Raw genomic sequence first — 24,245 nt, 5'->3', positions numbered from 1 at the left:
GCCTTTTAACCTCTCTGATCCTGTCCCTTAAGTCAAGGAAGGACTACCTCCTATTGTTCTGTCCTGAGGGACTACTTGGAAACAAAATTACTGGTAGGTCTAATTCCCTTTTTCTTGTTAAAAATGCGTCTTCTAGTCTGAAAAATATAAGTTAAAAATTGCCTAAATAATAATAGTAATTTAAAAAATGCAAAGGAAACTTTAGTCATGAATCACACTGGCTCAAAAAACTGGCGCGGACACACAAGCAAGAAGTCAGTCTTTCCTTTCAAATTTACATTTTCATTCAAATCTAGTGGTGTCTTTGGCTCAAACAACTTGTTCAAAAACTAATATACGTGACCCCAGACTAAAGGTGTTCTCCCACAATAAACCCATCATCTGTTCACAGTGTTTGATCAAAGTGCATCCCACCAATCGCTAATACAGGAGCCCTGTGTCCTCCGTTCCTCCTCCATTACATGAATTTGATGAGGTTTTTTTTGTGGAGCCGTGTTTGATCATATACGGTTGCCGCTCCATCGGTTGTGCGGTTTCTGGATGCTGCCTAAACTCTTTGTTTTTCCTCTAAAGCGTTCCTACAATGAAGAATTGGCAGAGTTTGTAAATAGGGCTCAGTTCGTTTGTTCTGAAATAGAAGAGGACCGAACCCAGTTGCAGAGGCAGGTAATGAGAACATTTGGATCATTTAAAAAATGTCACTCCATCAGATTGCACTACTTTTTATAGGATTAGCTTAATATAAATGACATATTGAAACCCAGAGGATGATTAGAGCTAGTACTGCTTCATTTATATCCTCCTGGTCTGCAGCACTTACAATTTAGAGAAGCCAGGTAAGAGTCCATATGTCTTTGCTATTATGGGACTTCAGTCACAAATGCTATTGTGTAAGTCCTGCGGTAAGATGAACAATCAATTATGGCTGCCTAGTCTGACTGGCACCTCATATGTAGTCACTAGGGCAGTAATAGTTTGGCATATCATGGCTTTGTTAGGTTCAGCCTGTGTAGTCAAGTCCAAGGGTGACACATTTCATTATATGCACGGATTCCTCTGTTTATGAAGCAGAGATGTGTCTACACTTATGGGTACATGCTCCATCATACCATGGGAGATGCAGAAATAGTGGAGAAGATGTCAGCAATTCCATCATCTCTTACTTGTGATGTGATTAGTCTGTACTCTACTATTCCCCAACATCTTGCCATTACTGCTTTGCAACCTCATTTGGATTGTTATAGTTCCTGCACAAATGAGCTCAGTTTATGCTAAAGTAGCCCCAATGGGATCGCAATTCTCACCATCACTTGCGATTCTATTTATGGCGCGGTGGGAAAAGAAATTCATTTTTGATGTGACTAAACAGTTTGCCAATGAGCGGGAGTGGTACGGTCAATATGTGGACGACGTGTTGATTGTTTGGTCCGAGCAAGAATCGGACGTTCCAAAATTTGTTACCCATCTTGATAACAGAAACCTCAATTTATGTTTTACATCTCACTGTCCAAACGTTGAAATTCCTTTTTTTAGGTATTTTTCTGTCTGGGAACTATGTAAGTGTCAAGGCTCACATATCTCTATATAGGAGGGACATCTCAGGCAACACTATTTTGCAGTCATCTAGTTGCCGCTCACAGCACACAATTAGGGCCATTCCACATGGGGAGCATATGCGTGCGAGACGCATTTGTTCTGACGACAATGTTTTTTTTGTGTGTGTTTTTTTTTTTAAGGCTATTTAACCCCTTCATGACCTTGACATGCCCATACGTCATGGTCTGATCGGAGTTCCCGACCTCTGCCGTATGGGTACGTCATGGCGATCATGTGCGGCACAGGAGCTGTGTCTTCGCGATCACGCCGGGAGCTCGGCTTACTTGACCCAGCTGTCTTTGCCAGGACGGGTGCCCACATCGCCCCTGTTGTTTAACCCCCTAAATATTGCAATCGATCTCGCAGCATTTGGGAGGCTAGGAGAGGGAGGGGACTCCCTTTCCCGTCAGATTGGCGCCCCCGTGATGTCATCGCGAGGGACTGATCGCTGCCATAGCAACCCTAGGTCGTCATGATGACCTCCGGGTCAGCCAGCTACGGCAAGCCCGTTAGACCATGCCAAGAGCATGGTCTAAGAGGCTCCGGTCAGTGTAATACTAACAGGTATGAGCTTCATGAATCTGGAGCGTCTGTCGAGTGGCATGCGCTTCCATGCACTATGCCTGGCATTCATAATGCCACAGCTCATCATCAAATAGATAAGCTGTGGCGTCAAGCAATCGTTCCTCCCCAGCTCCGCCAAAATGCAGTGAAAGCCGCAAAATTTAGGCTCAACTCGGAGTTGTGCCTAGCTTTTGCGGCTTTTCCAGCAGAATTCTGCCGTGAAAACTTTGCTGAATCGGGCTCTATTTATCTAGTGGTATGTAGGAGTATTTACTTAGAAATGTAAATTGCAGTATGTGTTAGAATTCAAGGCCTTTGTTTATGACCTTTTTCATTCTGCATTTGGAATACATGTTCTCTAAAATCTGTTTTGTTTCCCCCCCCCCCCCCCCCCCTTGTACCTGTTACCTGGTGTTAGTGCTCTCAGGCGAGGGAGTTGATGTCTCAGCACTGGTGTCTGTTTAAAGTTATGAGGGAGAAGACACAGTCGGTACTTGGAGAATACGAGGAAACCAAGATGGAAAGGGACTTGGCAGTTCAAGAAAATGAAAAGGTGAGTTTTCAATTGACAGCGGAATAAATGTGTTTGTGTATTCATATATTATACGTATTTATTTGGATACTATTGTAATGACAATCCTTATATTCACATTATTTATCCTGCTAGGTAACGGCTGAGACTGATCGGTTGAAGCTGGAAAATTCACGTCTGGGCTCAGGTTTGTTATGGATTTACCTTTTTTTTTTTTTGATTGGAGTGGATGTACGTACATACTTTTTTTATCTGTAACTTTCACAGATGAAACTAATATTAACCTTTTAAAGAAAATTATTAAATGTAATTACATGACCGCAGAAAATGTATTTAAACCCTTAGGCTGCTCTCAAAAGCTGCGGATGTAAACCTCAGCAACCCTGTGCACTGCGGTCTTTTCACTACTCTCCTGCACAATCACTTAATTTTGGGGGGAAACTGCTGTTTCACCGACAAGATTGCAGGACTGGTCTCTATGGTCATGTGGTTTTTGCATGTGAAGCTGATTTAAATGAACAAAATAAAGCTGTCGGCCTATTTCTCTAGTTAGTGCAGCTTTCCTCACTAAATGACCAGCATTCCTCTCCAATTGATGACTGCTGGAAGAGCATGTGTTCAGCCCATCAACTTCCTCCAACTGAAAAGCAGCTTTCACATTGAGGGCTTGCTCACTTGCTCACACGACTGTAGATTCTCTCATCTGAGAGCATTGGGTCTTTTATGCTAATGACACTGTGATCAAACTCTGTTCAGAGTTTGAGCCGAGTGTCAGCATAGTGTGATCCGACTCTCTCGTATGAGGAAATCGGAGCACACGGAGGAGAAGATGGAGAACGCAATTTTTCCATCTTCTGCATTGCGGGAGTCTGTGGAAATCAGACTGTACTCTGATACATAGTTTGTAAAGCCGAATAAAGACTTGCGTCCATCAAGTTCGACCTGTAAGTTCTGTAGTTGCTAAAGTTGATCCAGAGGAGGGCAAAAACCCCAAATGATTTAGCCAATCTTCACCTGAGGAAAAATTCCCTCCCGACTCTGAAACCAGCAGTCAGAATAAATCCCTGTATCAACCTACTATTTTATTCTATTTTTAAGTATATGCAGAAATCTGCCTGGTATCTAGAAAAGCATCCAGTCCCCGCTTGAACTGGTGTAGTGAATCCGACATTACCGTCTCCTCACTCAGTGAATTCCATATTCTCACTGCTCTTACCGTAAAGAACCCCTTCCTATGCTGGTGCTGAAACCTTTTCTCTTCCAGTCTTAGTGAGTGCCCTCTTGTTACCGTAATATCCCTCCTTTTGAACAAATCCCGGGCAAGGTCTCTATACTGTCCCCTAACATATTTGTACACATTTATTATGTCCCCCCTCAACCTTCTCTTTTCCAGGCTGAATAGTCCTAGTTTTGCCAACCTCTCTGGGTATTGCAGTCCCTCCATTCCCTTTATTAATTTTGTTGCCCTCCTTTGTACCTTTTCAAGCTCATTTATATCCTTTCTATATATTGGGGCCCATAACTGAGCACAGTATTCCAAGTGTGGTCTGACCAGTGCTTTGTACAGTGGAAGAACAATGTTCTCATCCTTTGCAGCTATACCTCTTCTGATACATCCCATTACCCTGTTTGCCCTTACAGCAGCGGCCTGACTTTGGGCACTCCAATTTAGTTTGCTATCAATCAAGATGCCCAAGTCCTTCTCCATCTCTGAATTCCCCAATGATTTCCCATTCAGTGAGTACTGGTGACTTCCATTTTTCCTTCCCATATGTATGACCTTACATTTCTCCTCGTTAAACCTCATTTGCCATTTAATGCTCCACCTACCCAGCTTATCCAAATCCCTCTGAAGGTCTTCACTATCCTCTTTTGTATTAATTGTTTTACATAACTTTGTGTCATCTGCAAATATTGATATTTTACTATTTATCCCGTTGACTATGTCGTTAATAAAGATATTAAATAACATTGGGCCTAGTACAGACCCCTGTGGTACCCCACTAGTGACGCTTACCCAATCTGAGTATATTCCATTTATAACCACCCTCTGCCTTCTATCCTTTAGCCAGTTAGCTACCCACTTGCAGACATTTTCCCCCAGCCCCATCATTCTCATTTTGTATACCAACCTATTATGTGGCACGCTATCGAACGCTTTTGAGAAGTCGAGATACACGACATCCACTGGTTCCCCCTGATCTACTCGAGAGCTAACCTCCTCGTAGAAGTCAATCAGGTTTGTTTGGCAGGAGCGATTCCTCATGAATCCATGTTGGTTCGGGGTTAATAGATTATTAGCGTCAAGATGCTCCATGATTGCCTCATTAATAAAGCCTTCAAAAATTTTGCCCACAACGGACGTCAGACTCACCGGCCGATAGTATCCGGCGTCACTTTTCGCTCCCTTTTTGAATATTGGCACTACATTCGCCTGTCGCCAATCAAGTGGTACAGACCCAGTCTCAACAGAGTCCTTAAATATAAGATATAACGGTCTGTCTATCACATTACTTAGTTCCCTTAGTACCCGTGGGTGTATGCCATCAGGTCCTGGTGATTTGTTTATTTTAATGTTACTGAGGCGTTTCTGTACCCCAGCTTGGGTTAGATTTGTCATACTTAGTGGAGGATTAAGCTTGTCACTTCTCATTTCGCCTGTTAGTTCTTTTTCCTTTGTGAAAGTTGATGTCATCCGAGTGCAGTCCGATGTTTTCCATACACCCATAGACTTAAATGGGTGAGTGTCATCCGATTTCAAAGCGAAATCACAGCAGACTGCAATTTTTTCATTGACCGATTCTGTCTGTGAAAAAAATTGGCAGTGGGCGAGCCCTAAAGGTGTTTTCCAATTGGAGGAGGTTGATGGACAGGTCTGGTCACACGCTTCTCCACCAGCTGCCTTTTGTATGGACACAAATGTTGTGAGGTTAGCTGCACTAATAAGAGAAGCTGGCCGAACCCTTTAAGTTGATGTGCAAGAGAGCAATGAAAAGACCATCGCAGCTCACGGCTTTGATGTGTTTCAGCCAGTATGTGTGAATTCTGCCTTAGGCTGTGTGCCCACGGATGGTACCCAGGTGTAGAGGAGAGGAGAGTCTCATCCACACCCAGGTACCATTAAAAAAGCTGTAAAAAAAAGAATAAAATAAAAAAATGTATACTTACCTTCTGGCGGCCCACGGTGCACTCCTCCTTGCTTCCCGGCACTTCGTGATGGAATGAAGGACCTGCGCTGACGTCAGAGTCATGTGACGGGTCACGCGACGCTGACGTCTGCAGGTCCTTCAGTGTAGCGCTGCCGGCAGCCGGGACGGTGAAGCAAGACACCGGGGGCCATCGGAAGGTAAGTATACATTTATTTTTTACCATTCTCTCGGATCACACTATATAAATCCATGCTGTTTGCATGGATTTATATTGTGTGACCAAGTTGACAAGCACTTTCCAAGTGATGCTAAAATCGCTTGGAAAGCGCTTGTCAACCCGCATGCAGAAATGCATGTGAAGAACGCTTCACTTCCGCATGTCCCTGGCAGGAAAAACGCATGTACAATCCGCATGCGTTTTTTCTGCCAGGGAGATGCAGAAACGCTCAGGAAAAAATCCTGAGCATTTCTGCATCGTGGGCACATAGCCTTACTGCAGTTCTTTGTGAACCATTTGTTTTTTGGTTTTGTTTTTTTCCACACTATTTTTGTGAATTTCCTGTCCGTTGTTTGTTTTTCAGAACTAGAGTTGCTGATGGGTCGCTTGTGTACACTGGAATCTGAAACTGAACACGTAAAAGAGGAAAAGTCTGAACTCGAAGAGCTGCTCTCTGCGAAGGAGTCATCTCTGAAACTACTTAAAAAAGAGCTGAATGAGGCGACTGCTCGGTACGACATGCCCAATAATATTGCTGTTGTGTGGACCGTACAGTGACTCTGTTGGGATTTTATTGAGAATATTGCAATGCTCAATTTCTCTGGAGGAATTAAAGACTGCCTGCCCTTTTTGCGCCACAAATTGCAGCTAATTGTTGGTGGTCTAAGCGCTGGGAAACCCAGTTTTCTTTTTTATTGTTTGGGACCCTTCTAAAAAGAAACAAAACCTAAAATACATTTTCTGAAGTGGTTTAATGTGTACACATTCTCTAAACATATATTTTCTTCTGATTGTCATTTTCTCAATTTTTATTTCAGTGGACGGGAAAATCAAGATCATGTCAAACACCTCTCTGGATGGGTTGTGCCCAGGTATATAATATGTAATATTTATTAAATTGGTGTTCTGTAATGTAATCAGAGAAACTTTTAGAATATAATGTACGGGTAAAGGCGTTTTGCTTTATGAGACGAGCACTGTGTAATGGTAATGTTGAACAATTTTGGATTTTTTTGTACTTAACATAAAATCTTTTTCTTGTTGAATACATTGGGGGACACTGGGCCGTCAGTAGACATCATGCCACTAGGAGGCTTGACACTAAGTGAAAAGAAACGTGCTGGATCTGCTTGGTGTGCTATGCCCTCTCCTCACACCCTAGACAGCTCAGTTTTGTGCTGAGAGTAGGAGAGCAACCCCCAAAAAACAGTAAAAATTCCATAACAAAACAGTAACTAACAATACCTGAACTAGGGAAAAAAAGACACGTAGGCCACAGGCAACAGAACTGACCCTGGACAAGATATTAGGACAGGGTGGGAGCTCTGTTCTCCAATTTATTCAACTAGCAAGGGATTTTGCGATGAGGGAAAAAAAACACTAGTTTTCTTGTTAATAGCATTAGGGGACACAGGACCTTTTAAGACATTACCGAGCAGACCCAATGTATGGAAACAACAGCTGATCATGCATATTGCCTAGCAGACCGGCCTGCAATATCATACATCCCAAGTTGGCTTCGGCAGAAGTAATAGAGTAGATTATAATTTGTAAGTGTGGACAGAGGCCCAGGTTGGCAGCCTTGCAGACTTGAGAAACAGAGGCTTCATGTCTGACCGTCTTTCTGAAATGATCAGTGACCATGAAAGAGTAGAGATTAGTCCTTGGCCTTGTAGTCTTCCACAGTATCCGACATAATACATTTGGCAATGGTTGCCTTTGAGACTGACAGGCCCTTGATTGGTCGATCAGGGATCAACAAAAGAGAATTGGAACGCCGGAAAGTTTCTGTAACTGAAAAGTTGTCCCTGATCCCAATGGTGGAGGGAACACTCTTAGGTATGAATAGTCAAAAGAAAGGAAGGATGATGTTCTCATTGATATCCAAAGCAGAGGTCAACTTTGAAAGAAAGGGTGTTCAGCACACAAGAACACTTGGTCCTGGTGGAGAACAAGGAAGTAAGTTCTACAGGAAAGGACAGCAAGGTCAGACACCCTGCAAATGGAAGTTATGGCCACCAGAAATGCCAACATCCACGAAAGGAACGTTGGGAAGATGCTGTGGAGAAGCTCAAAGGAAGACTTCTGCAGTGCAAACAGAACATGGTTGAGGTCCCAAGACTCCACCAGGTGCTTGTAAGGAGGGACGCAATGGGCAACCCCTACAGGAAAGTCTTAACCTATTTGTGAAAATCCAACGTACACTAAGGCCACATGCACGCGTTACTTATTTGATGAGTTTTTTACCTCAGTATTTATAAACCAAAACCAGAAGTGGTAAAAAATACAGAAGTGGTGGCGTGATTCTATTACACTTTTCCACTCCTGGTTTTGGCTTACAAATACTGAGGTAAAAAAAAACTCACCAAATTGTCAACGTGTGTACGTGGCCTAAGAGTATGGGAAGAAACCTGTCATTTAAAGGAGTTGAGGCTTTGGCCTGCATCCAGACCAGACTGAGGAATGGAAAGTATATTAGGAATAGAGGAAACCATAGGATGGAAGTTCTAATGTTCTCACCACCTGAAGTAGGAACTTTAAGTACAGTAGTAAATCTTGGCACTTTACAGCTGACAAGCCTTCAGCACAGTCTGGACAATCAAGTCAGACAGACCCCTGGATCTCAGAACCTCGGCATCTGCAGTATACATTGCTAATGTAGAGGAGTTAAAGTGGGGTGCCGAAGAAAATCTGATGAAACTAGGTTGTGGCCATGGAGTGTCTGCAACCAACTAGATAAGATGAGCAATCAACACCAACCTGAAGGAGAGATTATGTCCCACACCAACCTACGAAGGTGACACAAGTAGGGGAGAATCTTCATGTGGTGAAGAACTTAACCGCTTCAGAATAGGGGTGCCAGGTAACCTATGGCCTGGGTCACAGATATGACAAATTTGGGGGTGCTTTGTTCATAAGAGTGGCATCCTGGAGTCCTGGGTGGGACACTTAGCGCAAAGGAAACCCAGCTGACCTCGTGGAAGATTTTTGTTGATTTACATTGGGGAAATGTAGTTATTGGCATTGCCTGCATTAGAGAATGTAGCACTTTTGTCTTCATCTTATACATAGTACCATACAGGTGACTTCAAAGAAACCTATACAGATGGGGTTTCCAGATGGGCAAATAAATCCCAAAAAATAATCAAATAACCCTCACAAAAAGTAACCATTGCTAAAACATTGTCCCCAACCATAACTAGATAAATGGGGCTAACAGACCCTTTATAATATTTTACCATATCATTCAAACCAGGTATCCTGTGAGAGTACACAGAAGCATAGCCCTGTGTACATATCCAAGAGTCACTAATCCCAATAATACACATAAGCCACCATATTTAGTGCTGGCTACACATCACACATAACAATTGGCTGATCTTGATAAGTAGGTTAGGTAAAAATGTATTACACAGAAATGAAAGCCCAAATAAATAAATCATACAATTATAAAAGTTCGAAATTAACTTTTATTAACCCCTTCCTGGCTCATGATGAACTATGAAGTCATTAGAAGGTGGGCCCAATCTCGAAGTAATGTACGATTAAGAGCTGATCTGTAGTACATGAGTGGCAATAAATGGTGTAGAAAGCTGTGCTGTGCTGTTCTGCTCCATACACTGCTTACATATGGCCGGCGCTGGTAACAGCTGAGTGATGGGGGTGCCGGGTGTTGGACCCCCGCTGATCTGGTATGCATAGTATACAAATAGCTCATCAATATCATTCTAGTTTAAAACTCATTTAGATAGAAAAAAAAATAGTTTGTCAATTGTAGTGTATAACTTTGTCCCTGATGAATCTTTTTGGCTTTTTGCAATGTTGCTAATCTCATTAATACACTAACACTATTCTTTCTGCTGAACCAGGCTTAAGGATGATTTGTCAGATGCTTTAAACCAGAATCAGGCCCTTCAGAAACAGCTGAAGATGCTGGCAAAAGAGCATACTTCCCAAGTTGCCTATTACACCGAGAGTCTGGAGGTAACTGTTCATTGCAATATGGCTTGTTTTTAAAGTGACCCTCCACCCTAGAACTGAAAAGTCACTATTCATTTCTCATATATAATCCATCTACCCAGTGCCCAGCATTTTCCTGCCGCTGCCTCCTCTGCCCAAATCTATTGTTTCTTTGTTCCTATTTTATTAAAGGCCTTCACAGTGTCATGGTGAATGCAGTGGTGCCATATTACCCTGCCTTTCCCATCCGACTGTACGGGAAAGGCAGGGTAGGTTTGGTTTAGACTTACCACTGCATGCCAGTGAGGCACCCATCTAGGCAGGAGGCGTGCCAGAAGACTGATCTGAGCAGAGGAGGCCGAAGGAGAAAAAGTTAAATTTCTCCTTAATGCCATACTCAAAGACAAATAGTCGTCAGATGAGAGATATATATTTATTATTTTTTCTCCAAGTTTCTTGAGCAGGAGAACATTGTTTGTCGGGAGCAGGTAGCAGAGACTGAATCCCAGCTCAAATCACATCATCTCACAGTGCTGGATAGGAACTATCAGTGTGAGAGCCTGAAGGATACCATCAGAGAACTGCAGTAAGTCTACTTGCTGAATTTTCTTTCAAAGCTCCATTTATTTTTATGTATATATGTTTTGTTAACATGAGCTTCTAAAAGATTGTTTCGGCCAGAGATTGCAATAACGCCTCTATATGTGTCATTGTATTTTTGCTCTCTAATATCAGCCAGGAGAGATTAGAACGATCACTGACCAGCAGACACGCTGAACAGTAAGCAGGTCTGCCGCACTGAATGGAGAGGTTCCTGGGATTTATTAGCATCAGCTGTACAGAGAGCTGGTGACCCGGGGAGGAAGTATTGGGAGGTCACGACTTCGGTGGTATGGCTGCTAATACATTTATTAGGACCCAGCGTACAGTGAAGGGGGTGATCGCAGAGGGAGGAGACTGCACATATTAGGAGAGCAGTGCATGATGTAAGACCAAGATATTATATCCTCTATGTAGCTTTATGTTGCTTAGTTTTACATGTCTGTCTGTGAAGAAACACTGTCTCAACTCTGATCAATCATCACTACAGTGTTTCACTCTGTGCGGATTTGTCATAAAACGAATGATTAATTAATTTAGATTTGCTGATTTTGGCTGAATCGTGGACCCATGTATGCGATTTACAAAGGTGCTGTCACATGACGACTAGACTGTGCTTTGCTTCCCTCAGTAGAAGAGAAGTTGGATGTGACTAGTCGGCACTTAGCCCTATGTATGCAATTTTTCATTTCAGCGTGGAGAATCCCATAAAAATGACCCCATTGCTGATAAACGGCATCATGTTTACAGTGAATAGAGCACTGCAAATAACAATGATTTTTATGCCAATATAAACTATCCAATCACTGGACACAAGACTACTGGCAGGTTTACATGGGACAATAATCAGGAGCAAGCCTTCCTGTGAACGCTCGTTCACCATTTATTAACTCATGATTTAAATGTGCCATTACTTTTTTCTTGCTTATAACATTACTCAAAATCTGCTATTACGTGGAAATAATTCTCATTCCACATAACCTAATGGTCAAGAAACGGCATCAATCACCAGACTGACAGAGAATTTATCAGGTACCAAAAGGTTCAGAAAACACATAAAGATGTTCCTAAGCAGCCTGATCTTCTGTGTGCTGCTGTCCGCCAGCAGTGCAAAGGTCAGATGTGGCCGTTGTCTTCACATGCTTGCAGGTGTAAATAATATGCATGTATTAAAAAATCCTTCCGTTTCATCCAGAAAAGAGGGACGATTTTTTTTTCTCACTTGTTATTCGTGTGCTGTCCATATGCAATCTGTTTATTTTTGTGTGTTTTTTGCAGCAATTAATCATCTACAAGATCATTTAGTTTCCTATGCTACAGGATTGCAATGTATCCATAAAAAAAACAGATGCTATACTGTGTCTCTGTATGGCATCTGATTGTTTTTAGGTTTTTTTAACTACCCATAGACTTGAATATGTGAGTCTCATCCGATTTTATGGAAGTAACTAGTGCATGCTGCGATTTTTACACACTGATTTGGTCAGTAAATAAAGTTTCTCTTCTGCACTGCCCCATTGAATAACATTGGTTCGAGTGCTGTCTGTTTCTTCTATAGACAGCACTCGGACCGAAAATACGGTCGTGTGAATGAGCCCCATTAGTGTTTTTTTTTTCTTCAAAGTATTATTTTAAAGGGGTGTTCCACTATTTTTTTTTTTTTCCAAGTGGTGCTGATAACAGTTCTATAAACACATACCTGCTAAGATGCATGCAAGATCAGCAGGTATTATGCACGCACCTTGGCAGGTATATGGGTTTTTAACTTCATTAGCACTGCTCACCCCAGATGCGGAAGTGAGTGGCACCAGAGTAACCCTGTAAAAGGGTTGACAATCTCTTAATAGCCCCAGGGTCCTGCCCCCATGTGCCTTCTACTACCCAAAACCTTGTGATTGTCTAGTGCCCATGGATTGCTATTGCAGCCGAGGATTTACTGATGGACCCCCGTCGTCACCACATGCATTTTTCCTGTAGACCATCATTTTACCTATACACTGCAGTACTGTAGTATTTTAAAATAGAGAACGTTTAATTCCCCTATGCGGATTAAAAAATCAAGTGAAAAGTAAAAATAAAAAAGATTTAAAAAAAAAAAAAAATGATAAATGGACTTGTCCGATTTTATTTTTTCCCCTTCAAAAATAACACTAAAAAAATTGTGTATTGCTACTTCTGAAAAAGTTCTATCAAAATTCTAAAAAAAAAATTAACTCCGAACGTACACTGCATATTACAGTTTGTTGGTTGCATTTCCTCCCCGAATAAATAGAAACCATTTGTGAAAAACATGATATCACACAGCTTCATTGAATGAAAAATAAAAGATAACTGGTATCATAAAAATGGTTATACAAACGATATTGGTTTTCTTTTCAAATATCTGATTTTTTTTTTCACTATTTGCATAAAACAACTACAAAAAACACTTTACAAGTTTGATATTTTAATCGTGCTGATGGGGAAAATCATGTTGCAAAGTCATTTTTACCTCAAAATGTACACTGTGAAAACAAAAAACAATGGCAGAATTGCTTTTTTTTCCCCAAAACGTCTCCAGTTTTCCAGTACATAGTATGGTAAAACAAATAGTCATTTGTCAGCAGAAAAAAATAAAGGTTATTTCTTTTGGAAGAAGTAAAGGAACAAACAAAAGCATAAAAACAAAATTTCTTTCTGGTTAATAGCATTGCGGGTGCACAGGACCTTGGGTATATGCCTTGCCACTTGAAGGCTCAACACTGTGAGAAAAACAGCATTGCCTCAGCCTGGTGGACTATACACTCCTCAGACACCAAACAACTCCGTTTTTCCTTAGTGTCCATAGGAGACAGACACAACCATTTGTCAGGTCTGCAAGCACAATTAGTTCTGGTTTTCCTTCTTTTTTCCATTTTTCATTTTTTCCAGGTGGTGCTGATATGCATCACCTTATATTCACCATCCCAGGGAGGAAAAACTGCTCTTCACAGTAGTGTACCTCCCTATGAACATTATAAGTCGCTGGTCACCCGTGCCCCACGATTGCTGCCACAGTGGAGCACCTCCCCTTCCCACCAGTTAGTCCCCCTTAGCACTGGTTACTTATTGCTTGTTCATGCTGTCACAAATGAATGCTATATGGTCAGCCGGACTCCCTCTGTACCCAGACCCTTAACTCCCCGCTTTACTAGGACCTCTTGGATCCCTATCAGGACTTGAGCCCCCCAAATAGGTCAAGTCTTTGATCCAGGCCCTTAGTTAACCTTGCCATGTTCTCCAAATCTAATGTTGATTCTCTGGAGCTCTTGCCAGCTCAGCTTGCTAGTCAGTGTTCGATTGCCCAAATGGATCCCACAGGTCCCTCAGACACAGAGATTGCAGACTCTCCCCCCTCCCCAGATTCCCACAGACGCTCTTACAATAGATGTACGACCTCTTTGCATAGATTATTTTTGGCCTCCCCAGTTGACTGCGAGAAGAGAGCCAAAGTGCATGGTAATTCTTCTCCTCTCGACCAGTCTGAATCCATGGGGACACCTCTAATTCATAATCTGAGCCAGAGCTAAGCTGAGACTTTACTCGAGCTGTGAGGGACTTTGACTTGGATGAACCTCCCTCTCCTTTGGGGGAAACTGGTTCCTTTTTAGTAGCGTTACCAGCAACAGGCCACTTTTCTCACCCTTGAAGACTTTGATGATCTTACCAAACAGAAACACAGATATTTGAGAACAGCAACAGAGCGATATTTACAACCTTCTGCGATGTTTGACAGCCTCTTTCCTTTTGCGGAATAATACCTCACCAAATAGTCCAAATCTCCCTTTCCACTTTCTGAAGCAGCGTCTCTTTATAACCTGCTAAATTAAAAGATTGACTCCCTCTCAAAAGCCACCATTTCGGCAGCAGGCTTAGTGCTATCTCCGGTCTTTACGGTGTCCTGCATCAGCAAGGAGTTTATGACCTGGGCTAAACACATCCACCGAAGGTTATCATCCAGGGCTCTTCAGGACTATTTTCTTAACCATTCCTTTCAGTTGCTGCACGTCTCAAAATTCCTTTGTGAGATTTCTCTTGCGTGAGCTCAACTTGCAGCCTCATTTGAAGTCAATTCTGTGTGTTCAATGCTTTACTTGACTTAGAACCTAGTCCGCTCACCCTTCATCCTAAAAAGCTCTTACTACTAGGCCCTTTGGAAAACGGCAAGAGAAGATAATCAGGGATGCCACTTGAGGGTTAGAGTGCTCTGCTTCACAAAAACCGTAGATGCACTCAGCCATCTAGACGTGCCTAGAAGTTTCACTCCTTTTCTTGACCCCTCTTCCTGCAAAGGTGATAGTCATCTCTACTCTCCAGGCAGCTCTTGTTCAAGCCTAAACCTTCCTGGCACACCCATCCCAAACCCGCAAAGCCCTTGTCTTCCAGATCCTCCACTACATGAAGGTCTTCCACCTCTCTTATCACCTTCTTGGGTGGGGGTAACTCTTCTCTCCTTCAGTGATATCTGGTTGGCTCACATGGGCGAATCATTGGTCAAGGATGTGGTATCTCTGCAGTTCCAAGATTGACTATGCCTTACTACTAGTGATGAGCGAGTATGTTCTGTTAACCCTTTCGCCGAGTATGCTCAGACGAGCACCGAGTAGTTATAGCTGCTCTATTATGTTTGAATCGCTCCCGTGTGCATGATTTGCGACTGTTTGACATCTTTAATACATGTGAGGAATGTCTATTTCTTACACATTCCTCACATGTATTAAAGGTGTCAAACCGTTTCAAATCATGCACACGGGAGCGATTCAAACATAACACCGAGCAGCTGTAACTACTCTGAGCTCACCCGAGCATACTCGCCGAAAGGGTTAACAAAACATGCTCGCTCATCACTACTTAGTACCCCCAAACAGATTCCTTTTTTCAATCTGTTGGCTTGTCCTCGAACACTCTCCCTCTTCCGAGCCATCCATGACCTTCAGCTACAAGCATTCATTGTCGTCATTCCAGATGCGAAACGTTCCAAGAAGGATGGCATAGTCAGTAGGGTTGAGCGAGTATCTTCTGTCCGAGTATGCTCGGGCCGAGCTCCGAGTATTTACAGCTGCTCGGTGATATGGTTGAATCGCTCCCGTGTGCATGATTTGCAACTGTTTGACAGCTTTATTACATGTGAGGAATGTGTAAGAAATAGACATTCCTCACATGTAATAAAACTGTCAAACCGTTTCAAATCATGCACACTGGAGCGATTCAACCTTATCACCGAGCAGCTGTAAATACTCGGAGCTCGGCCCGAGCATACTCGGCGAAAGGGTTAATAGAACATACGCGCTCAACACTAGTAGTCAGATCCATCCTGGACAGTCTCCACAGATTTAGGCTTGTAGAAAGATTTTGCATGGAATCAATGTTTTTGTCTGAGGGTTCTGGGCAGGATGGTCTCTGTTTTCAAGGCAGTACCCTTTTGCCAAGTTGCCAGCTGTTTAAAATCCCAAACAATAAATAAAATACAAGTTTACAAACTGTTCATTATAACTGTAGATATTTATCTGTGCTTTGCTTGCAGGAAAGAAGTAAGTGACTTACAAGAGAAGCTGTCTCGCTCACAGGAGGAAGCTCAGGGTAAGATCTCAGCACTGTGCAAAGAAATGTCGGACTCCTCAGTAAAAGTGTCCATAATCAAGTCACATATGTTGGAACTGATCGAGAATCTGAGAGAAGATGCAAAAACCAAGGTACGAAATCTCCTTTTCATCAGGTTATGTAATATACTAAAAGTAAGCATATTTAAAAAAAAAGCAAACAAAGAAGAATAATTTAAGGAACGTTTAAAATCAGCGCCCTGTGATTCTTAACTAACCATTAATGAAATTGTACAGATTTCTAAAAACTGTTTTCCAAAACCAGCGTATGATTTGTGCAGTATCATGATGTGTGCTCAGCCTCATTGATGTGAATAAAGCAAAAAGTGGTAATAACAAATGTAACCTTTGCACAAGTGTGATATAGTTTTCAAATGCAATCCATCTCCAGGTATTTACTAACCCATGTGGGAGCAGAGAGCAAAAAGATGTAGGGGCACAGACCCTGATTCCATGGTTGTGTCACTTACTGGTCTACTTGCTGCAGTTTTGTTAAAATTATAGTTTTCTTTGCTGAAATTCTACCAGTTCTCTGAATGCTGAGCTCTGTATAGCCCCGCCCATACCACTGACAAATTTTTATGTACACTGTGCATAGGCAGAAAGCTGCCAATGAGTGGAGGCGGCGGGGTTGCACAGAGCTCATTAACATGGAGGACTACATGGCAGGAGGCTTACTAGTCGTCTAGAGCAGTGATTTTCAACCTTTTTTGAGCCGCGGCACACTTTTTATACTTAGAAAATCCTGGGGCACACCACCAACCAAAATAGCACAAAATGACACTAAAACAGTCATATTATACATATAGTTAATAATATAGATTCTAAATTTATTTTACTCACTCAGTGTGAAACCTGGGCCTGTTTCGATAAACACAAAAGGGATATCCTGGCAGGAATGGTGAAAAGACGCACACAAAGCTCTTCCTCAACAGTTCTCAGTTTCTCCCTGTTTTTAGTTTTTATCGCAGTCAAGCTTGAGAAGCCCAGCTCACATAGATATGTGGTTGAAAATGGGAGCAATGTCAAAATAGCTTTGTTGGCCAGAATGGGGAACTCCTTGGCAACAGATAACCAAAAACTGTCCAAAGGAAGATCAGCAAACTTTAGCTTTAAACCGCGATCTTGCTTCAGTTCAACGAGTTCCTCTTGCTCCTTTAAAGTCATGTCCTTTCCAGCAACGGATAATGAGCTGTATGGGTCCCTAACCCAGTCAAGGCATTCTGTGAAGGCTGAAGAGAAATAGAACGATAACTTCTCCTCAAGAGTTTTCAAATGTCTGCCAATCGCATCGCACATTGCAGCAGTATTGTCATCATGCAGTTTCTCGGTGAGTGGGAACATCTGAAGGTTGCCACCCTGCACATGTTGTTGCCAGAGCTGCACCTTTAAACGGAATCCGTTCATTTTATCAGTGCTTGTAAGCAGGTTTTCATTTCGACCTTGCATCCGTGTGTTTAGTTCATTCAGATATTGAAATATATCAGCCAGGTATGCCAGCTTTGCACACCACTCATCACTTGCAAGCAGCTTTGAATAATCGGACCTCTCGATTGTAAGAAATATTTTAAGTTCCTCTCGCAACTCATACACACGGGCCAGCACTTTGCCGCGTGACAGCCACCTGACCTCCGTGTGGAGCAATAAGATTTTATGTTCCGCTCCCATTTCTGTACACAAAGAGGCAAATAAGCGACATCTCAAAGGTCACGTCTTCACAAAGTTCACTATGCGCACAACATCATCCAACACAGGAGCTAGATCTGCTGGTAAGGTCTTTGCAACGAGGGCCTCATGGTGCAAGAAACAGTGGGTAGCAAGAACATCTGGGTTTCTTTCTTTAACCCTACTTACAAAGCCTTTGATGCGCCCGACCATGGCTGCGGCTCCATCAGTGCAGACACCTGTGCAGTTTTCCCATGTAAGTCCACTTTTATCAAGATATTCCAATGTGACTTGGAATATTGCCTCTCCTGTTGATTTTTCTGTCAGTGCCTTGCAAAATAGGAAGTTTTCTCTAATGGCTTCACCATCCACAAAACGCACATTGGCCAACAACTGACAATGTCCACTGATATCCGTCGACTCATCAAGTTGCAAGGCAAATTTCTTACTGATGCGCACCTTTTCCAAAACAACTGTTTCAATGTCCGCAGACAAGTCATCAATCCGTCTGGCAATTGTGTTATCAGAGAGAGGCACTTTTAGCTATCTCTAGCTGCTTCAGGGCCAAGCATCTCATTTACAATAGCTTTACAGGCTGGTAGTATTAATGTTTCTGCCACAGTGTGGGACTTTTTTGATTTAGCTATGAGTTCAGCGACAAGGTAGCTAGCTTTGAGGGCTCTCTCATTTACCTTTGTGCTTTTTCTCAAAAAAGTTGCCCCTTTCTCATTGTTTGTACGTAAGCGTACAAAATACTCCATCGGTTTATTTTGAACGGAAGGGTGTTTCGTTTGGAGATGGCGTTTAAGTTTGCTTGGCACCATAGCGCTATTGGAAAGCTTCTCACCACACACCAAGCACAGTGGTGTTGGTGCTGTCGCATCCCCAGTGGAAGTAAATCCAAATGAAAGATAGCTTTCACTGTATTGCCTTGAGCTCACCGTCTTGTCTTTTTTCTTTTGTCGAACTCTCATACTAGGGCCTTCATTTGGGTTAGAATTGTGTCCAGGGTCCTGTTCGGCATTTGCCTTTTCCATTCTCAAATACTTCTCCATCACTGCTGAGATAGTGTGCGCAGCCACACACTAAAATAGAAGAGTATTACATTATCTGCCACACTTAAAGGACCTCTGCTAGGCATATTTCATTCCTGAGGGCTTAAAAAGCAGCTCTTGTGGTGACAAGAAGCTGATTTAAACCCCCCAAGAGTGAACTTCGCGAGAGCTGTATGTGTGTGATAATAACTTATATTACTACGGTCTGCATTTCCTGCTTGAATTGACACTAGTGACGTAGCACTCAGCTTTCTCTATAAGTAGAATAGAGCCGGCTGCCAAGTGCTACGCCACTAGAGTCAATTCAAGCAGGACATGACTACTGAAGAACGGTACTAATATCATTTATTATTCCATACATACAACTCTCACGGAGTTCACTCTTGGGGGTTTTAAATCAGCTTCTTACCACCACAAGAGCTACTTTTTTAGCCCTCAAGAGTGAAATATGCCTGGCAGAGGTCCTTTCAATAAATTATTTATTTTAAAAAAGTGAAATAAAAAAGGATAACCCCCTCATATATTCAATCCCATGTAACCTCATAAATACAGCCCCACGTATATGAGCACATGATTATCAGCATCATATACTGTGGTGATGTGCACTGTACAGCGCCACAGTATATGGTGCTGATTATTATGTGGCTCATATACTGCAATATAAAGGGGTACAATGAGAAGTACTATGGCCATGAGGCCAGAGTACAAGTGCCAGCTCATATACTCAGCATATGAGCTGGTACTTGTAGTACTTCAACCTCATGACTATAGTATTTCTCATTTTACATTTCTCATTGTTATATGCAGTATACTGCTGGAGTACTAAAAGTACCAGCTCATATGCTGAGTATTCTGCCAACAGTTCATATACTCAGGCAAAAGCTCATATCGTCAGCATTATTGTCGGGCATTACCTTGGCAGCGGGCAAATGCGAGAGTCTCTCCACTCTCAGGATGACGCGCCGGCCTCGGTGACGTCATTAAGTCGCGCGAGGTTCAAAGCTTGCGCATGTGTTATTGTACACGTCTCCTACATTGTAAGAAGGCGTGACTGCGCATCGAGCGCATTGCCGGGAAACAAAACACAGGGGGCACCATAGTTTGGGGAACTTTCCCTGCGGCACACCCGACCATGTGGCGCGGCACACTAGTGTGCCGCGGAACACTGGTTGAAAATCACTGGTCTAGAGACAATCTCCTGCTGATAAAATAGTAATTTTATTAACACTACAGCAAGCTACCCAGTAAGTGATATATTGCTGGAATTGGGGTCTCTATCTTTTCATTATGCTGCTCTCAGATTAGTTGGCAAAAACCTGCTGACAGATTCCCTTTTAAGGAACGCAGCCATGATTTTTTAATCCTAAATAATACCTTTATTAAGTAGTAGTATGTGAACACTATAAGGAAACTGTTTTAGCTTTAAAGTGGTTGTCCACTACTTGGACAACCCTTTCTTGATTACTAAATAAAAACAGCCTATACTCATCTCTGTTGCCTGGCGCCATTCCAGCAACTTTAGCGCCAGGGCTCTCATAGCATTGGCTGCAGGGATCACGTGGCAATCCGCATCCGCAAATGGGCTGCTTCACACTCCCTTCCTAAGGGCAAAATTGCCATCTTTAGGAATTCAAAACCTCTGCTGCTAACGCTCTTCCGCTGGATGTCTGTTTCTTCAGAAGGAAGCGAGAGTTAAGTGACACTAACTGGCTGCAGGGCTCATGTAACAAAACAATGTCATGCAAGCCCTGGGAGGCCTTATGTGGAGATCGCTGGAACTGCACCGCGGCAAGTAAAGGCTGTATTTATTTTTCATGGGATGATCTAATAATTGAGGAAAGGTTGTCTGAGTTGTAGACAAGCCCTTTATAGTCATGATATGGGTGATAAATATGGGAGCTCTATCAGTAACAGCAGTGGGGGTCTACATCCTGTTTATTCTCTCTGTGCTTAGGAGTGAATAGAGTGACGTGGTAACACATTACATCTGCCTCTGTATTCAGTAGCCGAGTACAACTCATGGTTAACTTTGTCATTCCCAGAGAAATGAATGGAGGAGCTATGCTCATGTGCTACAGTGCCACTCTATAAAATACTCACCCAAAATGAGGATAATGCAGGAACTGTTTTTAGTGATTATAGGTGGTCCAAGTTGTGAGAAGCATTGACTTTTGTGGGAAAATCCCTTGTAAGAAATTAAAGCTGCTCTCTTCTTGGCTGCAATGTCTCCTATGACCAGTTATATTGGTGTTCTTGACCATGAGACCTATAGGATCTAGAATAATTATATTTGTGAATGTAACATTTCTACAGTAATCCACAATGTTGGATTCTGGTTGTATAATATGGTTGTAATATTTATCTGTAGGGAATGGAGAGTTTACCTGGGGGACACACACCTGGTCGGAGTCTTGTACAATCGAAGTATGAAGAACTGACAACTACAAATGTCAATGCAGCAGGTCAGACTGGATTATTAATGTAGTGTAGGATCCTAGTGGTCTCTGGACTCCAGGACATTACTGTTCTTTGAATCATAAGTATTATCAATGTACTTTGTTTTAATTATGAAGTGATATAACTTCATGCACATCTTTCAGAGCTATGTTTTGGGATGTGTTCAAGACATTAAATACCTATCACACCTGCCAGTGCTGAGATTAGAAAGGTATTGAGGCTGAACCTCTCGTGCTCTGCGCTGGGGAGGGGAGCAGATACTGTTGTGGACTGTTTTTCTTTTCCTCTTCCTAATTTGTAACCAGATCATCTCAGTAGGATGTCTATAAATTCTCATCGACACCTGTATCAAGGCGGACGTGTAAGGCTCTCTTTCCACTGACCTCATGGCTGCCAGCTTTATAGGAGCACTGACTGTTGTGCTGCAAATGTGGCAGATCCTGTTTTATAGAGTAGCCGATCTTTCTGTACTCTTCAATTACTGTACGATTTAAACCTTATAGAAATGAACTACTAGAGGTGTGTTTAGAGCTTGAGAGATGATTAATGAAGATTACTCCAGTTTTACACACCACGCAGCACAGACCCTCTAAGATTTAAGTAGTTGTCTAAATATTGTGGATCTTGTCCGTGGTCAGCTGAGGGTATGACTGATTATGACATGACAATCTGAGACTAACATTTAAACACATACTGCGTAAAGAATCCACCAATTAATAATAAAGTAGGTAACCTTGATAAGGACATTGTATCAGACATATCATTGGTGCAACCTGGGAAGCAGCACAGGGGCCCAAGAGGTAAGGGGGCCACTTCTACCTCCAAAGCAGATGGAATGGTGCATTATGATGATCTACTGGACTGAAAAGGGCCCATATATTGTTCTTGCTCAGAAGCCCTCTTCTGTCTGTGTCCGCCAGTGTCTAGAGCCATAGTATCCTAATAATAATACTACATCATTATTATACAATATTAAGAACCGCAGCAAAGCAATATAAATTACACACTCCCAATATCTGCTGTGGTCCAGTTTTATAAAAATGTAGCTATAGCTGAGATGAAGCAATGATTAATGTGCTGGTGCATTGTCAGGATGGTACTGTAAGTCATTTACTACAACACCGCATACTAAGTAAACCAAGTAAAAAAGTACTAGTGCATAGTCCAAATATCCTCCATATTCAGTATGTGTAAACCTCATTCTTACCCATCATTTGAAAGCAGGAGTGTCATATGGCCATCCCAGGGTAAATTAACAATCTCTCTGGACTTCAGTATTGCAAGAAGGCAGCATTATATTTCCTACCATCTTCTTTTTGAAAAATTGCTACAAACACTAGTATGGACTCTCTTGTACCAATGTGTAGTCCTGTATCTCCATGCTTCACAGTGAATTAGACTAATTTCCTTGGGTATTTGTAGCACCCATCACTTTGGAAACAAGTTAACAGGGTGAACTGTGTGGCATTCATCGTGCATCAAGGCAGGAGTAGCTGGCAGTCATTGTAGGATTGTCAGATTGGTGTATGCCAGCGCTGGTTCTCTTGCGGTAGAACAGTGTGAGACGGCCTGTTACAGAATCCCTGAACAGCTGGCATTGCCTGTGTCCATATTTGCTGATTGTGTCCTGGGTCCTATCAGTGTTCCATGATTTTCAGTATATGTTAATGCATAAAAGTTTAAAAACATTTTTTTTTTAACCTTTCAGTCTCTAAAGACCAAAGAGCAGGCATCTGGAGTAAAACCAGTGCGTTCACTGTAGTTCTCCCAGTAACCACCTCATCTACGGGTAAGTTATAAATCATATGTTACCTATATGGTTTGCCATTTGAATGATTAAAAAAATATTGAAGTATTTCAACTAGAGATCTCGGGGGTCTTGGGCAGCCCAGGGGTCATCAATGCTCCTTCTGAACCTTTTTCCGGCCACTGCTGACTACTGCGTTGGGGGTGCATCGCTGCTTGGGAGCCCAACTATTTGAAGCCCCCCTGCCTTACTCGCCTCAACTCCTCCAGCCTCTCCCTGGCCTTCTCCAAAGGGAGTTTGGAGAGCATACTTTTTTTTCCCCACTTTTCACACTATATTTCTCCCACATTTTCTTTCCTTGTCCCTGTTTAACAGCCTCTCTTTGTATCAGTAAGCGCTCCTCTGGGCCTATTTTCATTTTTTCCAACTACCTATGTTTTCTTCCCAGGAACCCCTTCCAGGCAGCCCTTGTCACACTGGTTACTTATTTCATGTTTTTGTACAGTGACCAATGTTTGCCATGATGTCAGCCGGGCTTCCTCTGTGCAGTGCCTCACCCGCCTGCTCAGGATTCTGGTCAAGACCTGAATCTCCCCTGAGTGGGTCAGGTCTTCTCCCAACACATGGTAGTTTGCCTAGAGAGCTTGTCAGCCCAGCTTGCACATGAGTGTTCGCTTGTGCATTCATTGCTTTATGACTTAGACCCCACCAGCTCTATCACACCTGACCACAGACGCTATACAGAGAGCGCACTGTTTTCACTTCCCGACACTTTCATTCACTGCCTGCTCTGTAGCATGTGCACAGTGTAGGCTGTCAATGAAAGTGCCTGGAGTGATTACAGCACACTCACTGTATAGTGAATGTAACAGCTCCCTGCACCGCCCCAATGAAAGGAAGCGAGCGACTGCAGGGAAGATATCATTTCATTTTCACCCTGTAGCCACTTCTTCAGTCAGGCAGGAATTTAATGCTGTTTACTTGCAGATTAACCCTGTATATTGTATCTGCGGTTAATAGCATTTCTCAACATGATAGGTTCCCTTTAAGCCAAAGCTGTATATATCAATTGGATTGTGATTGCA

The 24,245-nt window shown here is 42.5% G+C and overlaps 1 protein-coding gene across 9 annotated transcripts in view; it reads left to right on the top strand.

The window, feature by feature from the left end:
* Positions 1–24,245, top strand: part of SPAG5 (sperm associated antigen 5) — a 79,380-nt gene that overhangs the window by 33,434 nt on the left and 21,701 nt on the right. For 6 of the 9 annotated variants that reach the window (XM_073667867.1, XM_073667870.1, XM_073667869.1 and 3 more), the window contains 10 exons: positions 574–666; positions 2,579–2,713; positions 2,828–2,879; positions 6,423–6,570; positions 6,877–6,930; positions 9,928–10,042; positions 10,471–10,604; positions 16,161–16,329; positions 21,325–21,418; positions 23,122–23,202. In XM_073667867.1, the coding sequence (XP_073523968.1) occupies positions 574–666; positions 2,579–2,713; positions 2,828–2,879; positions 6,423–6,570; positions 6,877–6,930; positions 9,928–10,042; positions 10,471–10,604; positions 16,161–16,329; positions 21,325–21,418; positions 23,122–23,202 (1,075 nt within the window). The remainder of the gene's footprint in view (positions 1–573; positions 667–2,578; positions 2,714–2,827; positions 2,880–6,422; positions 6,571–6,876; positions 6,931–9,927; positions 10,043–10,470; positions 10,605–16,160; positions 16,330–21,324; positions 21,419–23,121; positions 23,203–24,245) is intronic. The other 3 variants (XM_073667863.1, XM_073667874.1, XM_073667871.1) reach the window with 1 other exon arrangement.

This window comes from Phyllobates terribilis, unplaced genomic scaffold (assembly GCF_046119375.1).
Source record: "Phyllobates terribilis strain yellow unplaced genomic scaffold, ASM4611937v1 Scaffold_2__4_contigs__length_985480577, whole genome shotgun sequence".
In the NCBI taxonomy this organism is placed as follows: Eukaryota; Metazoa; Chordata; class Amphibia; order Anura; family Dendrobatidae; genus Phyllobates; species Phyllobates terribilis.
This window is presented reverse-complemented; position numbering and strand designations above follow the sequence as displayed.